Here is a 23,003-nt window from a genome sequence, read left to right as displayed (position 1 = left end):
CGGTTGCCTTTACTCTCCCATTCCCCTTATTGTGCCTCTTTTTATTACTTTTGATTGCTACTATACGGTTGTTGTGAGGCTAGAATTCTCTGCTCCGCATTTCATTACCTACCAATATGCCATTGTCTCCACCCTTAAAATGGTCAGGTTGGAGGGGCTCAGACCCTCTTGCGTTTTCTTGGACTTGGTGTCCCCATCAGGGGCCGCTGCAGGAATTCATTCACTTTTGCTGTTATTGTGAGGGGGAGCGCCCATAGAGCAGCCGGTTGTGTTTATACTATAGTACTTTAAGCCTCACTGAGGTGGGGGGGGGCTTGCTTTGTCCTGTTCTATGTTCGAGCCACCCTGCTGAGCCTCCCTTGCTACTGGGAGCTTTGTAGTCTTAAATCTGTGTACCCGGACGGCATTCCCATAACTTCTGACCCACTCTTAGTTCTGCTCCACTGTTCTGCTCCACTGTTCTGCTCACTCCTTCTCCCCTCGCCCCTGCTGTAGCTCAGTTTCCGCGGCATGCCTCTCAGGACGCCCACTTCTTCTGCTTCAGCTGGGGCTTTCCGGCTCCTCGGCAAGTCCGCTCTCTGAGGTAGGGGGGAGGAGGGGATTCTCACTCGTCCCGGACGCCACTGGCTCCTTGCAGCCGCTTTGGCCGGCTCCTCCTCTTGCAGCAGGCCCGGCTTGGCGTTGCTGTCTGCCCGCTTCCTCTCCCTCGTTCCACGGCAGGCACGGCTGTATGAAATGCTGGCAACATTTATTTTTCTCTGGATTACAGCCGCTATACTGCTGCAACTCTGTGGGGGGGGTGTTGGTCTTTCGATTTGAGTCTTTATCAGCTTGCTAAGTTTCCTCCTTTAAAGCGGACGGCTCGGAGTGCGATGAAGTGCAACTTCACTCTCTGGCGGCCATCTTGGAATCAATAGCATCTTTTAAGGTTCTCTTCCCATCCAAGTTGTTCGGACAGGCGTTCGAAGTTTAGAAAAAAAAATCCTAAATCTTCGCATTCAAGATATGATTGAAGTACGCCCTGTGGTAGTAAGGGCCTCACTTGTAAATCAATTCATCTGGTTACATTTTCTTAGTGCCCGGTACAATTCTTGTTAGGATTGGAAGCATACTCGAAGTATGGTAAACCACTGCATCATTCAGCTTGGATGAACAAATCCCTGATTCTTATTCACTTAGGACTCACAGAAAGATTAGCTGGCAAAATATTCTGATACATTAACCTTACTTAGAGCTTTACTTATAATGAGGCTTCCCCAGTCAACCATCAGTGGATCTTCCATCAATAGTTTCGGTTCCCTAGCCCTTACTTGTGCCACTAATGGAATGCATATGAATCATAAGTTTGGAAAGATGATTAATAACTAGATGGCTATACACCATAGTCATCACTAAATACAAGTAGGCTATTGGTTGTTAAAACCATTATCAAAGGCTATTGGGCTATTAGAAATTCTCATTATAGTATCTGATATTTCTCTGTTTAGATGAACAATCTGACTAATTGTCAATGTGGTGATGTAAACATGAAGCTAATGATAATGAACTAATAGATGTTTCCCTTTGTATAAATGTGTATACATGTGTTGCTCGAAATGTACCCACACTAAAAGTATATGTATATAAGTACCCTATATGGGACAAAGATCATGACAAACTGAATCACATGTGAGAATTCTGCACAACTTAAGTGGTTAAACTGAGTATTTCTTCAATGTTTTTCTTTTGTAGAAATGTTTTGAAATTACTACTTGCCCCTGATGAAAAGTGGAAAAACTCAAAACGCTTTGGGCTACTTGAAAAATAAATTATAATTGTTACCTTTATACTGTCAAATTGAATGTTCATTGTCACAAAAATTCCTTTGATTGGTATTATACGAATGACTGCAAATGACATTAACCACTTATAAGCCAGACCCGTCACCCTTGGAGAAGGTTGGCAGGCACTAGGCTTACGAACACTTCAAGGCCTAGACCATTGACAGTGTGCAGGGGACATGAGTTCCCCGATAGGGAACAACCTCTTGTCTACTTTCCCCCAGCCTAGATTCCAAGCCTTAGTTTTTCTCCTCTACACCTAGAACTTCCTTTAAACCGAATGATTAACACTTTAAATCCTGTCTATAATTAATAACTGTCAACATATCTCTGACTAGGTGTGCTCAGTGTTCACTTTTCGTGTATGCATTAAATGTAGCCAGGAATCGTCCAATGTGTTCAAAGGGGACTGTGGTGAGGTTTCAGATGGCGGGGCCTTAGTGGGGGTGTTTCTGAGGCCGCGCCTCCGCACGCTGTACTAAATTTAAAGGGAAAGCTCAATTTTTCACTGCCAATAGTTCCGGTACCATCCCCATGTTGGGGGACACCCCACGAGGAAGGAGGAAAGGGGACTATGGACTATGAGTGCTCTACTCTAGTCACTGCCATGAGTAACTTTAATTTCTGCCACTACATTTAAGTATATAGCCACCAACCAGAAACAACACAACTGTCTGGGTCTGGTGCTGATCCAGGGAGAATGTGGGACACCTTGGTGGTATCCCCTTCCTTTGGGTTGATACCCTGATGAGATCTGAATCAAATTCACTGGGGGAAAATAGTGAGGGGTCATAAAGAAAAAGCAAAATGGGGAGTGGACACAAAAATGTGAGCAAGGGAGTATATTCTTCCTTACAATATCCTAATTTACGCAAATAATCATTGAATGGCAGGCACTTGAAGGGATAAACCTGTATTGTATGCTGTATGACGACTGCTGGTATGACGGTCGTATATCCGGGTTATAACAACAAAAGATAAAAGATCTAGTTGACCCGAATAACAAGGGGCTGTAAGAAGATTTGCCACCAAAGTCACTTTTGTGGGATAGCATGGCAATTTCCCCAAGAAATAATAGAGAGTATATCAGTCATGGGGCAAAATCAGTATTAAAAAAAGTCATGGAACAGGCAAAGCGAATCAAAATCTGTCTGCAAGACTAACTGGGAGCTTAAGTCAGGTTTGTGCGGCTGGAAATAGTTATACTGTTGGTCCTTCTCTGCTGTCAATGCCTACGCGCATACATAAATAATGGTCTTTTCAATAGATGGTGAGGAGAATGCACACTTTGCTTAGGCCTTAAAAAGCAGAGTATACTGATCCACTTGTGTCTACCTATTAGGGTAATGATAGCTGATGGCACAATTCTGATGAATGTATGCTTTTACGGTATTATGCTAGAAAACAAAGTCACAGTGCAGTATGACTCAAAGAACCATCCCTGAACTATTTCCAAGCCCCTGAGAAAGCAACTAGTTGGGAACTGCCAGGCCCCAAAGAAACAGAGAATTCAGGACCACATCCCCCAAGATGCACCAGGTTTAGAAATCCAAAACCAAGAGTGGTTTCGTAAAGTCTTTCAGGGATTTCGAAAAAGATATGCTGTGGGGAAACACTAGCGCCTCCAGAAAGACCCCTTAGCCATCAAGTGTGGATCCTCGAACGAAAATCCTATATTACCCCAACCACCTTCCAGCAGCTGTGCTTGTGAAAGAGAATGTTTTTCTTCCTCCCGTCTTAACTACAGCTTTTATGGAGAGAAATACTTCCTCCCCTCCCCAAAGGAAAAATGATTTTACAAGTTGGGAAACTTACTGGAGGTTTTCCTGTCCCTTGTGAGGGCCTTTCAATGCCAGAAGCACTCAAAAGAAACGTATATGCAGGTGGACAGCCAGGAGCAGAGAGAGCAGCAGGGAAACAGCTCCTGCACGAGAAACAAACGGAAAGAAATGCAAAATGGTGGCATGCCTTTTAAAGACTTCCCTCCCCTAGCTTTGAATTAGAAGCCAGTTATCTGACTAATTTGAAAGTTTTCCTGAGCCCTTGGGAGGATTGTGAGGGCTTTAAAACTGAGGCTAAGGTCCATAGACAGCATCTCTGAGCTGGGAAGAGAGGAGTTTGTTGAGAAAGCTGGGGAGCACCAGAGAAGAGGAAGCCCGTGAACCCAGAAGAGGGGTGTGTTCCAGTGGGGGGATAGGGTGGAAGAGCCCCTGAATCCCAGAAGATAGGCGTGCTCCTGTGAGGAAGAGGGGATCTCCTGGGAACCCAGAAGAGGGTTGTGCATCATTGAGGAGGAAGAGACCCCTGACCCCAGTGAAGAAGGGTGGGGGGTGAGAAGTGGTAAGAGAGAGTGACTTTGATCCCCAGAAGTGGGGATGTGTAGCAGAAGTCGAGGGCCCCTTGAACCACAAAGGAGGGGGTATACCTCAGTAAGGGGGAGATACATGTAACCCCAAAAGGGAGGTATGCTAAAGAGGGAGAGAAAAGAAAGAGGGACTTTGTTCCCCAGGAGAGGGTGTGCATAAGAGAGGGAGGAGACTGCCTTGGCCCCAGAAGAGGGGGAGTTAGTAAGGGGGAGAAAGAGAGCCCCAATTATGGGAGTACTTTTGGGACGTTTAGCAAAGGGAGGAAGACCTAAAATCGTGAGATAAAGGGAAACGCCTTCTGGTTCCCAGAAGAAAGGAGAAGAAGCGTGCTCTAGAAATCACTAAGCAGGGAGACCTTCCTTTCTGTATACCTTTTTATTTGCTGTCCTTCATATATAATCCTGCTTTCAAAGACTACTGTTCCCAAGAATCTTTCTTACAGCCATCCTGAAGCTCTTTCCTTTCACTAGTCTTATGTTTTTAACTTTTGCTTAATACACAATCCTTTAACTTTATTCCATTGTCAGAAGTGTGCTCCCTCTGCCATGAGCCAGCAACAAAAGTTCTCGTACAAGAATCCATTCTGTTAAAAATAGGGCATGTTCCACAATAGGATGAGGGAGTGTGGAGGGTTGTAATGGTGGGGAGGCAGGGGATATAATTGGAACTGTAATGTTTTGTACAGTATTTGGAAACTTTGAGTTGGTGATTTAACAACCAAACTTGGGAATTGTGTATTGTTTTGAATCTTTTTTGGAAAGTGTTTGTCCTTGCTTATAATTTGAAGTGTTCCTTCAAAAACGTAATAAAGAATACATTTGAAAAATTAAAAAATTTACCATGTTGCTTGTGCAACCACTTCGTGCATTTTTGCAAGTATAATCCTTCAGTTGCCATTTTCCGGTGAATTTGGGCTGTGAAATGTGTCCATTCGTAGCAACAATGTTTTTTAGTAGTTTTATTCGTGCGCACTTTTGCATATAAACCATTTTTCATCTTGCATCTTGACCTCCTGCCAACTCCCTTTAACTGTAATGGATCTGACATAGGTGTGTAGGCAAGCTCAATTTGGGACACTTATAAACAGAGCCCCCTCTACCCCCCACTACTTTGTTTGAACGTTCATTACAAGCAGGCGCATAGTACCTATTCTTCTGATGGGATATATTTTTTTGGGTTCCTTTTCGTGTCCATTGAAATAATGAATTTATAATCTAAGCACCTAAACAAATAAGCATCCATTTATTTAAAATAAATGAAAGCATTGATACATTGCCCAAGCTATAATCTTCTTTTTTGTATCATTATAGATTCTTTATGCCAATGAGGGTGAATGTAGGAAAGACGTCGAAACAGAACCTGCACAGCCAGCTGAGAAAACAAATTTTCTAAACCACAAAGGTCACGAGTTCATTCCTACACTATACCACTTCCCAGCCAGCTGTGAGGCTTGTGCCAAACCACTTTGGCATGTCTTTAAACCCCCTCCAGCCTTGGAATGTCGCAGATGCCATGTCAAGTGCCATAAAGATCATTTGGACAAAAAAGAAGAGGTCATTGCTCCATGCAAAGGTAATTCCATTTCTTTTAATGTAGATTAATTTGACTGCATTTGTAGTAGCATGGTGTTCTACATTTAACACTGCCTTTAATTGAAAGCCTGTCATTTAATTTTGTACAATGTAATTTAATACATGAAGCCAAGAAAATAACACATTAATTATAACCTAAACAGAGAAATTGGTGCTATAAAAATAGTACCTTCTATAATGAAAAAAAACTGTCATTTAAAAAAATTCTTTATTTCAGTTTTAACATCATCCAAAATTAACAAATGGTCTTTCATCAAACTAAGTCCCTCCCCTCTGTTATGGCATGCCCCTCACCCTGTTTGCAGTCAGTGCAGCTTAGTATCAACAACATAGAGACACTAGGCAACTGAATAAGCACAGTCGGAGAAAATGTCTGAAAAAAACTCACAGGGTTAGGGTGATTACATCGAATCTATTTAGTCGTAGCGGAATTGGTCCTTTTTTATCTTTTTTTTTCACAGGTAAATTTTGCTGCATATATATGCAGGGATGACCCGCCGCGCAGCTCCTCCCCCTTAACTCCCCTTCAATAATTATTTCCCTAAACCCTCCTGCCCCCACATATATATCGCAAAATTCATTAAAAAATCTGCAACAAATTCTCCTGCGACCAAATAGGTTGCACAGTAATCTGCCAATCCCCACACACACACACCCACGAACTATATCAAGGCTCTGCAACTTTTGCCTCTGCAGATGTTTTGGGCTGCAACTCCCATCATTGACTATGCTGTATAGGACTGATGTGGAATTTTAGTACAAAACATTTGGAGAACTGCAGATTGCAGACCCCTTCACTATATATTTGGTAGTCATACACTTCGTTGTCATCCAAAATGTTACCATTTCTCATCTTGACAAACTTTCTTTTCTAATGGATTGTCGTCCCACGGATTCCTCATCTGAGATATATTCTTCTGTGACAGAAGATTTTGGGACCTTTTTACCACCACTGGGTGCCGTGCAGCATCTGTTTCGAAGTTCTTCATGACGTCGAAATCGGTACAAATAGCTCTCACTGTGGCCCCCCGTGCCCTCAGTTCCTTTTTTCTGCATGCTCAGCTTGCTTATCAGAGTTTATTTGAACCTCAGAAAATTCTGAACTACTATGAAATGTCGAACTCAAATCAGTCCGACTTCAAGTGTTGAGAGGATTGCAACACCAAGATGCCGCTCACAGATCCTCACAGAATTTGCCTGTGGTGTCTCAGCTCTGCTAATGAGTTAACCGATTGCAGCTCATGTCAGTTGATGATGCCCAAAGCCTTGAAGGACAGTCTATCGAAGCTGGCACTCTGGCGATATTCATCCAAGTCTCCCAGTACCCCTCCCTCCAAAAAACGACCATCCACGGTTTAAATCTGAGTCCACCTATCGGTTCATGGAGAGAGACCAGAAAAGCCCTATAAAGCACACAAGATCCCACTCCCTGAATTACTCTCACCACTCTTTCTCATCTTCTTAGAGAAAGAAGCAGCAGCAGCTCAGGCACTCCTCGACAGACTCCTCGCCTGATAGATGGGTATGATTCCTCTCTAAGTCCTCTTTGGTGGAGAAGTGGGAGGAATGCCATCAAACAATTATGGAGATTTTCCTTTGGCCTCCATTTTGGAGCCATATACAAAAAGCAAGTCGGATCCCATTGTGCCTGACAAAACCGGCACTCATCCTGCGCTCGTAAAAGCCTGGGCTTGAAGTAGAAATCGAAAAGACTCGAAGGCATCAAAATCACTGAGGACTGCAACACCTTTGTTCTTCAACGTCACATCGACACACTCTCCAAAGGATCCATGGGCTTCGAGCCACCCTCGACATAGAGTTATGTCCTGAAGGCGAGAAAAGAGGTTATCCTCTTATTTTTTCTTTTTTTTCCAAGTTGTCTTTTTATTGATATCTTGATGAACATGACAAAAGAACAGTGCCATAACATTGCAAGATGAGTTAAAGAAACATCGAAATTACATTTTACATTTTGGGAGTAACCCCCCAAATAAGAATAATATTAACTTAAATACCTAAAAGAAATAACATAAGTATAGTCACATGAGAGGGGGCGTGGCTAACTAGCCATGAAATAGGACGTGCTTCGAGATGGGCTTCTGATGATCCGACTTTGTTTTGGTAAAACTTGCCTTTTAAAACTGTAGCGAGCGCCTGAAATTCAAGGATCAGGTGTCGGAAGCTGCATGCTGTGTGGAGCTCGAGAAAGAAGTCAATCGTGCCTATGGATTGCGAGATTCATGTACTTTATCCGATGCGGCTGTGTGGTCACTTTGTTGCCAAGATGGCGGCGAACAAAGAGAATGCCGGCAAAGATGGGAAACGAAACTGAATCCCTGGGATTACACGAAGCTGCGGACGATTGCCTGGAGAGCAAGTTGTGTTTCCCTGAGAAGACTGTGATTAATTGGACACTCCTGGGCTGTAATGCGGTAGCGGCTGAAAAGTGTTGCAAGCTTGCAGGAAGAAGCTTTGTGAACTGCGTCAGCTTGCAACAAGAAATTAAAGGGGCTGACTTTGCTGCGTACATGAAACGGAATACATGGACCACCAGCAGGTGATGCAACAGTAACCATTTGCCCTGCGCGGATGAGACGGCACTTCAGTGCTTTACAGATAAGCCCGCTTTCGCGTAAAACGGGATAAATCAAAGTGGCATGCGAACGCAGCACTCAGCCGCATGTAATACAGACAGTGCCAGCACACCCGAGACGCACGTTTAATAAAAGAAGCAGTTGTGTGAAATATGCTGTGAGGGCATCGGAAGGCGCTGGGGACAGTGGGAGCTGCGGGGCTCGGCAGTGCGTGAGCCACTGCAGCCGAATACAGGCTGCATTTGAGGAGCTGGTCTGAGAGGCTTCAGGGAGGCGCCACGCACCATAATAGCCGTGGAGTTGCTGCCGGGCGACTATACCTGCACCTGGCTTATAGATATACATTAACAAGTGGTCAAGCTAAGCAATCTGCATGGTGTTGGGAATACACTATTACTGCAAGTAGATGTGGATGCATCCGAAATTTTGTATGAAAAAGGCCCAGAAAGCCTAGGATGCCAAGGGGGTACAACATTAATGTATTCCTCTAAGTGGCACTAGGAGACACTGGGAGTGGACAAAAAGGCAATAAAAGAAAAGTGCTTGCAACAACCCCGAGGGGGCGCCCGACCCGGCTTACTCTGCGGGCGCCTAAGCAACTTGACTGTAGGAGGAGGTAACAGTGGATGCTTGGCCCAACAAGACCTACGAGTGGAAAGTGATACGTGGGAGGCTACAACCCACCTGAATGACAATTGTACGTGCTATATTAAATGCGAGGCGGAAAGTAGAGATCCAGATGGCTGATGAACTGTAGAAGTTACAATAACTGCACTGAGGTGGTGCCATACAAGGGTGAAGGGTTGCAATATGTCGGTGAAAGGACCAAGACCTAAGACCAAGCAATCCACAATGGAGGTCTTCACGAAAACACAGAAGACCCCCCCGACATCGGTGCAGAGCATGGTCGTGACTCCTGTGAAAGAAGCCCCAGAGGGTGATAAGCGCCAGATCCTGGAGGCTATAACGGAGCTGAGCTCTAAATGGGACTTGGCAATGGCGGACTTACGGACAGCCCTAGAGAACAAGATTGATGCAGTGGGAACAGAACTTACCCTGCTACGCCAGGATGTCAGGGCGCTGGCAGAGAGAACCAGTGGTCTGGAAAGTGAGGTAAAGATTAATACAGAGGTCAGTACGAACAATGCAAAGGAAGTTCATGTGCTAAAACAGCAGGTTGCCAACCTGGAAAATCAAGTGGAAGAAGCGGAAGGAAGGGTGAGAAGAAATAACATACGTGTGGTAGGCCTGCCGGAGGGAGAGGAGGGCCAGGACCCAACAACCTACGTTGAGAACATGATCCTACAAGAGATCGGAGCAGACAAACTTTCGCAGGGATTCGCGGTGGAGTGGGCGCATCGCGCCCTAATGAGGAAACCTCGACCTGGGGCCCCGCCGAGACCGATCATTGCGAAGATCCTAAACTATAGAGATAGAGAAAAGATCCTGGAATATTTTCGTAAGGGCGGAACGATAGACAGAGCATCCACTAACATCACAGCATACCCGGACTACACGATGCTGGTGCAGAGGCAGAGATACAGTTACGTAGCTGTCAAAAGGAGGCTGAGGGCAGCAGGAATCAAATACATGCTTCTGTACCCGGCAAGATTGAAAGTATTACACAAAAGCAGAGCGCTTTTTTTTTATACGCCGGAGGATGCAGACACATGACTGGACCTACAGGGTTGCCCTGAACAAAAAGTGGATTGTGACCGGCGGGAGCACGATGAATGAAGAACTAGTAACGCAGACACCTAGGGGGTAAGTGGGAGGAGGATCCTAGTTATATAGGGGAACTGAGACCAGCTGAACTTTGGGCAATGTTGGAGCCTTGGGCTTGAAATGGACTAGAATATAGTGGGTGAAAATACAAAGGGTAACTGTATAGCATCAATATAAAGCGTGATATTTTAGAAACAGGAGCAACAGAACGTAAGCAACCTACCCCGAAATAATATTAGTTTAGCGGCCAATAGGGCGGCTTCACCCTACTGATCCCTGAGTAGAAGCTTGCGCTAGACAGGGCTAGATGTGGGGGTGCCTGAGATCCAGGAATGGAGCTGGGCAGCAGTTAGGGAGAGTGTTGTTGGGGAAGGGACGGGTGGAGGGAGGGGGGGGAGGCGGGGAGTTTGGTGTGTATATGGTTATGGGGAGTTTAAGTTTAATCATCAGCCTACATGGAAGAGTCAGAGTACGGTATTTGCATTACAGAGATGAGTGGGATCGGCTGGAAATCAGGGAGGAGAATATCTGACCTATGGGAGATCTTAAGATAATAACGTGGAACGTCAGGGGCCTTAACAGTTACTTGAAAAGAAATAAGGTCATGTTGTATCTGAGAAGGCAAAAAATTGACATTGCATTATTACAAGAGACGCACTTGACGCGGGAGAAGCTGGAATTGGTTGGGAAAAAATGGAAGGGGACTGTGGTGGGTTCGCCATATTCTGCTTACGCACGAGGAGTACTTATTTGGGTGGCGCCGCATGTCCCGTACCAGCCTATACAGGAAGTGGTTGAGACAGGTGGGAGGATGGTCATATTGAGAGGGCTCGTGGAAAACAAAGAGGTATGCATTGTAAATACATATGCTCCCAACCAAAACACGGCGGCATACTTCAGAACTCTGTGCACCAACCTTAGTATGTGTGACGGGAGTGCGATGATTTGGGGTGGGGACTTTAATTGTGTGTTAAACCCTATGGTGGACAGATCTGATAGCGGGAGGGATAGGCCCACCCAAGCTGCAAAAGTGTTGCAGACACTGCTAGTTGATTTTGGCTTGACAGACGCATGGAGAGTGAAACACCCTAATGAAAAGCAATATTCGCACTATTTGGCCTGGCATCAACTGCATACAAGGCTTGATTATGTTTTTGCCACAGCAGATGTAATGACAGAGATTACACAAATTTAATATAAGGCGAGGGTCCTCTCGGATCACTCGCCTCTGATCCTTGAATGGCAATATTGCCCCCCGAGGGCGAGGATCCCTACATGGCGCCTCCGAGCAGAGGCGTTTAGGGATCCAGTCTTTAGAGAAGATATAAGGGATGAGATTACTAATTTCTCCGAGGTGAATACTGGTAGTGTGGATTCTGCAGGCACATTATGGGAAGCCTTTAAGGTGGTGATGCGGGGGGTTGCCATTGCTAAGTCAAAAGGGCTACAGGGCGTGGTCTTGGCTGACCTGCAGAGGACAGAAGATGAGCTAGAAATAGCACTGAAGAGTGGCAGTGTGGACACCGAGCTGGTACTTAAACTACAGCAGCAGTGTGCGGAGCCCTGGGTAAGGCTTTGTAACCTTAATTATAAAAAGTACGTTGAGAGGCAGCATGCGAGTGGAGATAAAACAGGCCGCCTATTGGCTTGGCTATACAAAAACGAGACCTCTTGGCCCCCTATTAGGGCAATAACTAAAGAAGATGGGGATGTAGTGGCCACTCAAGAAGGGGTCAACAAGGAGTTTACGGATTACTACAGGGTGCTATATGGGGACGAGGTGGGGGGTGACCAACGGGAGATAACTGAAACATTAGAAGACATAGGACTGCCCAAGATCAGTGAAGAGGAAAGGGAGGAGCTTGATGCGCCAATTACCTTGGAAGAGTTAGAGGAGGTTGTGAAGCAGTTGCCTACCAGTAAGACCCCAGGAGCAGATGGGTTCCCTAGCGAATTTTATAAAGTATACAAAGAGGAAGTACTCCCCCCAATGCTAGAAATGCTTAATGAAGCGTTTGAGATGGAAAGGTTGCCGGAGTCGCTCAGAGAAGCGATCATAATACCGCTTCCCAAACCCAACAAACCAGGGCATAGCTGCGGCTCCTATAGACCTTTGTCGATGCTGTACCAGGACAGCAAGATATTGACGGCTGTCCTGGCAAACAGATTGCATAAAGTAATTGGTAAATTAATACACCCCGACCAAACTGGTTATGTCCCGAATAGAAATATAACTCATGACCACAGGCGACTTCACCGGGTGGTCGAATGGGGCGGCAAGAATGAGGGTGAAATGGCGATTGTGTCTTTAGACGCAGTAAAAGTTTTCGACTCGGTTAAGTGGTCATGGCTATTGGCAGCCCTGGGAGGTTATGGAATGGGGCCAGGTTACAACAGGTGGGCGAAGATGCTGTAGAGTGAGCCGCTAGCCAGAGTCCGCACAGGATCGGTTATATCTGAGAGATGGCAATTTAGTAGAGGCACCAGACAAGGGTGCCCCTGGTCCCCGAAGCTTTACATTCTCACCCTGGAACCCCTGGCAATATAGCTCAGGCAACAATATGATATGGTAGGTATTGAGGTAGGGGGAGAACGACATCTGATATCCTTGTATGCAGACGATTTGTTATTATACTTGCAATACCCGGAAGAAAATCTCCATTACATACTTGAAGTGATGGAGAGGTATGCTGAGCTGTCGGGTATAGCGGTAAACCCTCAAAAGTCCAGCATATTCCCGCTCGGTTGCTATAGGGGAACCCCTGTGGATAGGTTACTACTACTACAAATACCATGGGCGATTGGCTCCTTTCGTTACCTTGGAATAGACGTGTACCACACGGTAGAAGAGGAACATAGGCACAATACCGAAGTAGCTATTGGGAAAATTAGGAACAGCATGAAGTTTTGGGAGAAACTGCCATTAGCAATGATGGGACGGGGGGCTATGCTCAAGATGGTGGTCCTGCCTAGGCTCCTGCATTACTTCAGTAATATTCCATATATGATACCCAAGAAGTTTTTTACTAAATTGAATAGTATGTGTAGGTATTTCCTGTGGCATGGTACCCGAAATAGAGTGGCGTTATGGAAATTGCAGAACTTCTATGAAAAAGGAGGTATCAGACTGCCTAATTTTGAGGTTTATTATGTGGCGGGTCAACTACAATATGTGGCTAAGTGCCTCTCTGACGAAGTGACCCCGGAACTTAGGTTGTTTGCGTGGGACTGTACCCCGTTTTACTTGAGGGAAATGATTTGGTTGCCTGAAACCGAAATGAAGGGGCGCCCTGGGATGATGATGCTTGGGTGGAAAATCTGGCATCGAGCATGTCAGCTGATGGAGGATCCATTCCCATGCTCCCCGCAGATACCTCTGGTTGCTTTGACTGGAGGGGATAAACAGATGAGGGTGATTATCAGGACCTACTGGGAATCGGTGGGGTTGGTAATGCTAGGGGCCGTTTGGCAGGAGGGGACCATCAAGGATTTTAAAGAACTTAATGAAGCGGCGGGACTACATACGGGCCAATATGTTACGTACAATAGGATGGTGCAGAAGATTCAGAAAATATGGGCAGAAACGGTATTGATAGAAGAACCAGATGCGGCTGTGGGGGCAATATATGATATATCAGAAGGGGGGCATGAGATCTCTAGATTATATGAGATGATGATGACTAAGGTGGGGAAGGAATTGACACAATTGAGATTGGATTGGGAAGCGGAAGTGGGAGCCCCGATGGAGAATGGGATGTGGGAACGTGCCTTGGGTTATCACAAGAAGGTGTCGAGAAATGCCAGACTAAAACAAATACAGCTGTATATAACGCATAGAGCATACATGACCCCTTTGAGGATATCTAAGCTCCGTAATGCTGGAAGACAAGCGTGTCCTAAATGTAACCAACAAAATGCTGACATGACACACATGTTTTGGTCATGCCCAATAATTGAGTGCTTTTGGGGAGAAGTAGCGCAGAAACTTGCAGAAAAGGGGGTTACTCTCGTCATAGATACGGCCTGGGCCTGTTTACTGGGCGGGTTCCCCAAGTCACGGAAACTTAAGCATGTTGGGAAACTGAAAGATCTGGCATATGTGCTCGCAAAACGGAGGATAGCCATGGGATGGAAGAAATGCCACAAGCCACGGGTGGAGGTATGGTGGAAGGAATTGCAGAAATGGGCAGAGGCTAAAACAGTGGTGTGGCAAGAAGCGAGCAGTGTGAGTGGTGAAGAGGAGGCGGGCGCCTTGTTTCCATGGAAATCACTAATAGCAGAATTGTTTGGTGTAATATCAGATCCAACAGAATCCGAAGAAAATGAGACCCTGCGGCATGTAGCAGATAGTGAATGCGAATAACAAATAGGCTCATGGAGGGGGGTGGGATTGGGGTAGCAGTGATTAGGATAAAATATTGTGTAATGGAATTGTTAAGATTATACTGCTTGTTTGGTTTGTACTGTTGTGTTTATAGAAAATTAATAAAATTAAAAGAATAAAAATAAAGTATACTCACATGAGTAAACCAAGTCCGTCTTCTGGGTTCCCAGAATGCCTGCTCATCTAAGCACCATTGTACCCCTTCTCTTCTCCTTCTTCAGAAATCCTCCCATCTCCATTACCCTCCAGCCAGCTCTCTGCAGCAACATTAATTCTTAAAGAGATATTTCAAGACCTGTGGCCGGGAAAACATATGTTCTTTCTCTTGAACAAAATCCATAAAGGGTGCCCAAGCGCGGGAGAATATTGGCATTCGCTCTGAAATGTGTGCAATTAGTTTTTCCATGGCTATGATCAGGGGTGTTGCTAGGTCTGGAAAAGATCTGGGGCTATGCTAGTGTCAGAACTGTCGGGACTCGGGGCTAGCTAGCCTTTTGGTTGTAGCCCCTGAGCTTCTATCCGGGGCTACAACCAAAAGACCCGGGGCTATAGCCCCTCAGACCCCCCCCCCCCCAGCAACGCCTCTGGCTATGATCTCCCACGCCTTTCCCCATCAGTATGAAATACAAGGACCTTCCGGAGTCTTCCAGAAGCATGCACGATTTATCCTTGCCGCCATTAGTAAGTGCGATACCAGCTCCGCTGTAGCACCAGTTAGCAGGAAAGAACCATCTTCGGGGGACATCCCCCAAAAGCAGGCACATGGGGAGCAGGCTACCTGTAATGTCCTTTATCCTTGAACAAATCTCCTGTTAGCATGTTTGCATGATTTGACAGTAACACCACATGTGTGCAAGGTCACCCAATCACCCATACCCCTTGCCACAGCGATCTGAGTAGTCGGGCGGATTACATGTAATTTTTGATGGATCATATACCAACAAAAGCATAATTTAATGGTCCCCTCTTTGATTACAGTCCAGCGGGAGCTCCTATGGGTGTGAGACCAGATCTTTTGCCAAGATTCCTCTGAAATTCCAATCCCCAATTCCCTGTCCGAACGTGCCATATATGGTAATCTTCACTGGAGGCCTTCTCTAGCAGTCGGTAACAAATGGAAATCTCACGTGTCTCCTGGCCCTTCATAACCCTGAGTTCTATCCCCATAGGCGATCTGCAACTTGCATGTTTTGACCTTGTTATATGACACCCAGTGTCTGAGTTGAAAATACCTAAAATGCTATGCTTCGGTTAAGTTAAACCTCTCCTTACATTCTATAAATGTTAGTGGCCTTCCCTCCTTATATAGGGGTCTCAACCGTAAAACCCAGAATGACTCACATTGTGCAAATGTCCTCCCCTTGATCTCTGGATTATGTAACACTGGGGACAGGGGACCCAATCCAGATTTAAAACCTTATTGAGAGCAAGCTTTGTCCCAATGGCCCAAGATAGCACTGGTGGATTGCAACACACACTGCCGGATTCTCCTCTCAGATTTAGGGAGAAGCGATAGGTGGGCGAGAGGGTAAGTTAAGCTAACCTGTTTGAGTGGCTTCTTTTTTGGACACCTCTCCTCTGATGCCCAGTCTAGCATCGGCGCACCTGTGCCGTCTGAAAATAACGTTGAATCGATGTGAAAACCCCAAAATAAGTGATTTCCCGGGCAGCCCAGCTGAAAGGGAAGGTAGATTGCAAAGCTTGAATGACCTCAGGAGGCTCCTGAATAACCAATCCCACCGATTATGGTGATTAATTCGGAAGCCTCATATCAAGGCGAATTTCTCCAGTAGCTCAAGTAGTGCTGGGAGGGAAGTCGGGGGATCTTGAAGAAAGCAGATATCATCGGCATATAATGCCACCTTTTGTGTGTGTGTGTCCAGTAAGCTAGACCTAAAATGCAGGGATGGCCACGTATCATTTGTGCAAAGGGTTCTATCGCTAATGTGAAAACTAAGGGGGACAAAGGACAGTCGTGTCTCGTGCCCCTACACAGGGGAAGAGATGATGGCCTGAGAGTGTTGACTTTAATACTGGCGGATGGAATTTGGAAGTTTACCATGATCAGCTTGATGAAGGATGGACCAAATCCATATGCAGGCAAAAGAGCCTTCAGAAAGTCCTATGGCATGATGTCAAAGGCCCGATGGGCATCTAAGGAGAGAAAGGACAGTCCCCCTGGGATTCGTGGGGCTAGGGCAGTTAGCTCCACCACCCACCAAATATTGTCATGAGCGACCCCATTTCTAATGAAACCAGTCTGATTACTATTTATTATCTGCAGAAGGACCTCTCCTAATTTGGTAGCCGAAATTGTAATATGTATTTTTGCATCCATATTTAGGAGGGATATGGGGCAATATGAAGTGCAGTCATCGGGGTCCTTTTGGGGATTCCGCAACAAGGTTGTTGCTGATTCTGCTATGGATTCCAATACTTCCCCTGAGCTTAAAAGGAATTAAATGCATGGATGTGGTAATGTCAAAGATTATTGGCATATGTGGTGGGGTCGTCCTAGAGTGCAGATTTATTGGGCAGAGGTCCTGGGGTGGATCACGGATACGGGGGGGGACTCGGGCCTGATCCAGTGTTGATACTTTTTGGTTTAGAGAAAAGGGGGTGACGGGTGGTGCACTCTACCACCGTTGGCACACTTTCTTTTGGTGGCAGCCAGGGCAATTTGTGCTAGTCACTGGAAAAGGGCAACCCTTCCCACACTGAAAGAATGGAAAAGGTCACAGCAGCAATCCATGGAGGGGGTGCAACTATAGAAATGGAGTGGCAACAGTTTTGTAGCACCTTTGTGTGAGGTGGGAGAGAGCAGAGGACTCGGGCCACAGAGCCAGGCCCGGCCCGGATAAATAAGAGACAATGGACATATTAGTTGAAGTAGTTAAAGGAGGATAAGCTTGGACTCGTGCCCCCGATACCACCCGAGAGTTGATCTAAGACTTTAATTCATTGAGAACTGTTCCTATGGGGGAGGAAGCAGGGAGGGGGTGAAAGGTTACAGGGATATGTTACAATACCTGAATATAGTTGCATTGAGTAGTCGACCCTCGGATTGACCTATGTTGTGGAATGTTTGTCTGTGACCATAAAACCAATCACATTCAATTTGAAAAAACAAGTTAAATAGCTTAGTGAGTTACGGATTCAGAAGGGTCCCAAACATTTTCTAGTATTAGTTGGTGAAGCCATCTGGACCTGGGGGCTTTCCCTGTCGGGAGGGATCGAATTGCTTGGGATACTTCTTGAGCAGTTATGGCCCCCGCCAGTGCTTCCCTCACTTCATCAGGGATCTGGGGAAGATGTGCTTGGCGAATGAAATCTTGAACATGAGCCTGATTACTTTGGTGTGGGTCGGAGGCCTTACAAAAGAAGTCCTCCATAACCTTTAACTTTCCAGCCTCCGTAATAACCAGTTTCCCATCCCCGTCCCGCAGGGCCCCAATGTAGTTGCGGGTGGCTGCCTTCTTTAATTTAGCTGTCAGCAATTTATTAGCATTGTTGCCTCTGGAATAAAATATTGTTTTGTTCGAAGGATCAATTGAGCAGCCTTCCCTGTCAGATGTGCCTCTATGGCCTGCCCAACTATACAGGGTCTCTGAGGGACTGCCGATTCCCTTTCGCTGTATGTTCTTTTTCCTTCTCTTGAATTATTCCTTCTAATGTGGCTTGTTGATGTTTCTGGACCCTCCCTGATCGATCTATAATGACCCCCCCAAATCACTGCCTTCCCGTCATCCCAAATAGTCTGAAAATAGAATTCCCTGGTGTCTTTATCCCAGAAATAATTTAGTATCACCTCTTCTATATGAGCTTTTAAAGCAACGTCCATGCGGTGTAGCCAGGAGCACCAGCGATGTGGCAGCTCCCTTGATGGCCTCTGCATGAAGCACGCAACTTTCGTTAAATAGATGAGTTCCCGCCGTCCCTTTAAGTCTTGAAAGTTAGCAGCGGCAATCAGAACTCTGACGCTATCATTGATGGCAGAAAGAGCCCTTAACGCTCGCCAGAACCTCGGAACGAAGCAGGCGAAGCTCACAGCGCCAGCCGCCAAGGCAACCTAAAAGGGCGGTCCGGCCGAAGAAACACAGCAACGGTACCTCAGTCGAGGTCTGAAACGTGCCCGAACTTCCCCCACCTTGCCGGCCCCCTCCAACTGATGCCATTTTGTGCCCGCTAGCGCAATGGAGGTGCTCCAGCCCCAACGGAGGGCGAGAATCGATCCTGGCGATCCCCTCCGAGGCGGCGGACCCAGCTTGCACCCAAGTGGGAGCGGAGCCCTGACGTGAATATCGCAGACCACCGCTGGATCTAGGAAGTGGACTTCGGCGCCTCTTCAGGGCTGGGTGGCCCGGCGCATCCTCTATATCCCACGCACCCCCCACACCCCTCTCAGCCCATTGGACGCTCTGGGCGGCACGGGAGCTGCGAGAATCAGACTCCGCTGAAAGCAGGGGCCAGCTCCAAGAAAAAGGTACCCGCGCCGCCTTTCCTCAAGACCATATTGTGCCGCAGCCCGCTCCTGCCGTGGCTGCCTGACCCGCTGTGGTTTGCGCATTATCCCGAGACCCGCCGACACCCCCCCTGGAGGAAAAGTGCCTGCCCCTGCAGCCTGACTTTCCCTGCACTCGCCTGCCGGGACCACCTCAAACCTCACCAGAGACGCACCCATCGCTGGATCTCCACGCAGCCCTCCTTCACTTTACCTTGACTTTGGACTCAATCCAGCGTCCCGTGCTATCTTAAATCGGCGAGGGGCCCACAGTCAGCATAACATCTCCCAGGGGGCTCATCCCTCCACCTCGACCCCCCCCCCCCCCCGTCGAGCTCCAACTACCGCAGCCTCGTCCTTGGCCGCACCTGGACTTACAGCCACCGCCTGAGGCGCCCTGGCCCATAGCCTTACTCTCCCCTGCTCTCCTCCTGAAACTACAAGCCCTGCCTGTGCCCGCTGGGGGAAGCCTAGATTCCTCCCCCCCACTTCTGCACTGCAATAGTGAATTGCTGGCCCTCCATGATATTACCAGCTTCCTTTGGCCCTGCTCAGACTAACGCTGCAGACTCCATCAAAAAGCAGAAAAGACTCCCAACAGCTCGAGAACCCTAAATTCCTAGTGGAACCGTAAGGGCCTCCCTTCTTCTTCTCCAGACCAGTCCCCCATCCGCCTTGGGCCCTAACTAATGAGGTCCTGACCAAGGCCATCACTTCCCACCCAAGTCCTTGACTCATCCATGATCCTCCACTCAGCCTCTAAAACAACTCTTCCGATCGCTCCCCCCTCGGTGTGCGCTGGCTAAGATTTAGCGGACCTCTCTCCCGGTCGTCCGGAGCAACAATCCTATTCAGGTTCCCCTCACCCCCACTGTTCTACCCTTGAAGATCACACAGACGCCCCGGGACTAAAGCCCGAAAAGATGGCTAAGCACCTAAAACCGTCTAAGAACTCTGATATTACCACCTTGCTTCCGTCAGCAGATAAGGGGAAAAATCTGCCCCACCCCCCCCAAACTCACACCTCAAAAGCCTTTGGAAGACAGGGGAGCTCTCGCAACCAGAGAAGACCCCCAGGCCTTCATGTCAGATATCAAGGCGGAATTTAGATTGTGCATGTCAGAGTTTACCACTAAACCAAACTAGAGCAGACGGATCAGAGGGTCACGGGCGCAGAGCAAAGACTCAGAGAGGTGGAGGCTCTGACTCAGGAACACGCTACAGCCCTCGCAGAAGTTCAACGCTCGATCCAGACTCTTCTCAGTAGAAGTGAGATTCTCAAATTCAAACAGGAGGATCTCGTGAACAGGGCCCGACGAACAACCTGCGGATCCGGGTAGTTCCCTCCTCGATGCTGAACAAGGACCTAGCTGAATATGTGGGTGACTTTTTCCAGTCATTGCTGCCGCACCTGGATGAAGCACAACTCGTCCTAAACCGTACCCATAGGCGGCGCCCTCGACGGGGAGTGGAATAGGACTCCCCACCCCCCTCCCCCCACCCCCAGATATGATAAGGAGGGTACATTTCTATACCACCAAAGAAGCGATTTCAGCAATAGGGCGATCCTGAGACGAGCTAACATTATTATTATTATTATGGCTCTAACTCCTTTCTGCGTTTTTGGAATAGGCATACCAGAGATACTCTATCCTTTCTGGTGTCATTCTTCTCCCCTCTTTCGAAAGTAGGTAGCCCAAATAAGCCACCTCCTTTCGACAATATTGGAATTTTTTCAAACTAGCTTTATGGCCATGTTCTGCTAAATGTGACAACAACAAAACGGTACTCTTTTTACAAATCTCCTCTGTATCAGCAGCAATTAACAGGTCATCTATGTTTTGCAATAATACACAGCCCGCCGGTAGTTCTAGCATGTCTAACTGTTCTTATAATGCTCTGCTGTAAATACTTGGGCTCTCAGTGTAACCTTGTGGAATTTGTGTGAATGTAAATGACAGCCCTCCTAATGTGAAAGCAAATAAGTATCTGCTATCCTGGTGTACTGGAATGCTAAAAAAATGCATTTTTAAGGTCAACTACACTAAAATATGCAGCCGAAGCAGGTATCATTGTCAAAATTGTAGTGACATCTGGGACCAACGGGAACTGAGGATCAACCACTTTATTCAATGTGCGTAAATCAATTATGAAACGGAACGGTATTTCATTACCTCCTTTCTTATACACCGGGAGAATGGGGCTGTTACAAGTGCTACCTGTAATCTCTTCAATTACATTTCTTTTTACCAGATCTGAGACAATACTTTTCAATGCTTTATCTCCTTCAACCGAAATCTTATACTGCGGAATATGTGGCAGTGTTACTCCTTCTTTCAAAATAATTTTCACCTTCAAACACCCCACATCATTTTCATTCATTGCCCATATACAAGTCAGTACTTCACTTAACTCTCCCGGCAGAGGTTTCGACAGGAACTCGGACACTGGTGTATTCTGTGGTGATATTGTCAAAAACACTCCATCAGGAGTACAATTGATAATCACACTTAATTTCTTCAATAAGTTTAAACATAATAGATTTTCTCCACAATTCTGGGTCAATAAAAATGGACAATATTCAGTGAATGGCCCTCATGTTATTGGTACTGATTGGGACACAGGATTAATTACTGGGGTGCCCGCGAACCCTACTGAAACATTCTTTTGCCCTGACAGTGGTATTTTTGGTTTTAAGTGGTGGTCTGTTCAGCACTTCTGTGCACCTGTGTCTACAAGAAAACTGTGCTCTCTATTCCCAACTTTTATTTCTACGTACAGTCCTTTCTGGTCAACGGGAATAGACACTGGTTCCGACCCCTGTCTTGGGCTGTCCTAATGGGGAAACAATACGTCATCTGATGTGTAGTCACCCTAATAGTATGTATTTGGTTCAGTATCAAAAATATTTCCATCCCCACCTCAATTGTGCTGATTCTGATTCCGGTTTTCGTTCTGATTCTGGTAGCTATTTCCTTGATTATTCTGGTTTTGCTGCGTACTATTATTCCTATCCTGTCCATATGTTCCCGGGCGTCCTCTGTTCTGTCTTCTTTGACCATACCCATTTCTATTTTGCAAGTGCGGACATTGTGCTCGCCAATGACCCTCCCCACTACAATATGCACACTGATTTAATCCCAGAGGACCTCCATGCATCTTTGAATTACTTCCTCTCCATTGTGCATTTCCTCTTCCTCTATTATGACCTGCTACCTGCTGTAGTAACACCCTTGTTTTTAGATTAACTCTGTCTCTTACTTCTTTTTCTTTCTCTGTATTCACTCTGTTCTCATAATATTGGGCCATGTGTAATACCTCACTCAGTGATTTGGCTTGCCATGCACTTTCAGATGATATTATCAAATTTTGGATTGGAGGTATTAATCCCCTCACATATTTATCTACAAATAGTCTTTTTCCCGCCTCAGTACTTAAATCTTGCCCACTAAAATCTGTAAATACTTCCCCGAATTATTGAAGCAGTCTGTAGCCAACTCATCTTTTTTCCTTGTACACATGCAGTTAGTTTGTCCCATACAATTCTCTTTTATGGAACTATAACTTTCAATTTCTGTATTATCCGTGCTGGTAATGCTGCCATATTTGACAATGGTTTCTCGCCTGCTTTCCCGTCCGCATCCTCTTTCGCTAAACTCTCCCACGTGTCACTGAAACTATCCTGATCTACTTTTCTTATCTGTTTCCATATATCTGCTTCCATATATCTGCTGGTGGTAAAATTACTGGAAATATTAAGTCTATATCGTTCATAGTAAAAATGGACGATTTCAAATAGGACTCTATTTCTTTATAGAATCCCGTCGGATTTTTTCTCAAATCAGGGATCATTTGTTTTATATTATTCACCTCTTGTCTGGAAAAAGGGACATGTACATATTGTGCTGTATAATGCGCTTCAGTTACCTGTGCTGGTTGATCACCTGTTGCAGGAATCTCTACTTTCGGCACAAAAGTAGGTGGAACTTCCCTCATGGGAAATATTGCACTCGCTTTTCCT

At 46.2% G+C, this 23,003-nt stretch overlaps 1 protein-coding gene across 1 annotated transcript in view; it reads left to right on the top strand.

Annotated features, from left to right (window-relative positions):
* Window positions 1–23,003, top strand: part of ROCK1 (Rho associated coiled-coil containing protein kinase 1) — a 3,300,884-nt gene that overhangs the window by 3,167,050 nt on the left and 110,831 nt on the right. Inside the window, exon 31 of the mRNA XM_069620881.1 lies at window positions 5,497–5,758. Within this exon, the coding sequence (XP_069476982.1) occupies window positions 5,497–5,758 (262 nt within the window). The remainder of the gene's footprint in view (window positions 1–5,496; window positions 5,759–23,003) is intronic.

Source organism: Ambystoma mexicanum, chromosome 5q, assembly GCF_040938575.1.
Source record: "Ambystoma mexicanum isolate Mex_15411 chromosome 5q, UKY_AmexF1_1, whole genome shotgun sequence".
NCBI classification, from domain to species: Eukaryota; Metazoa; Chordata; class Amphibia; order Caudata; family Ambystomatidae; genus Ambystoma; species Ambystoma mexicanum.
Note: the sequence above shows the minus strand (reverse complement) of the source record. Positions and strands in the feature narration are given on the sequence as shown.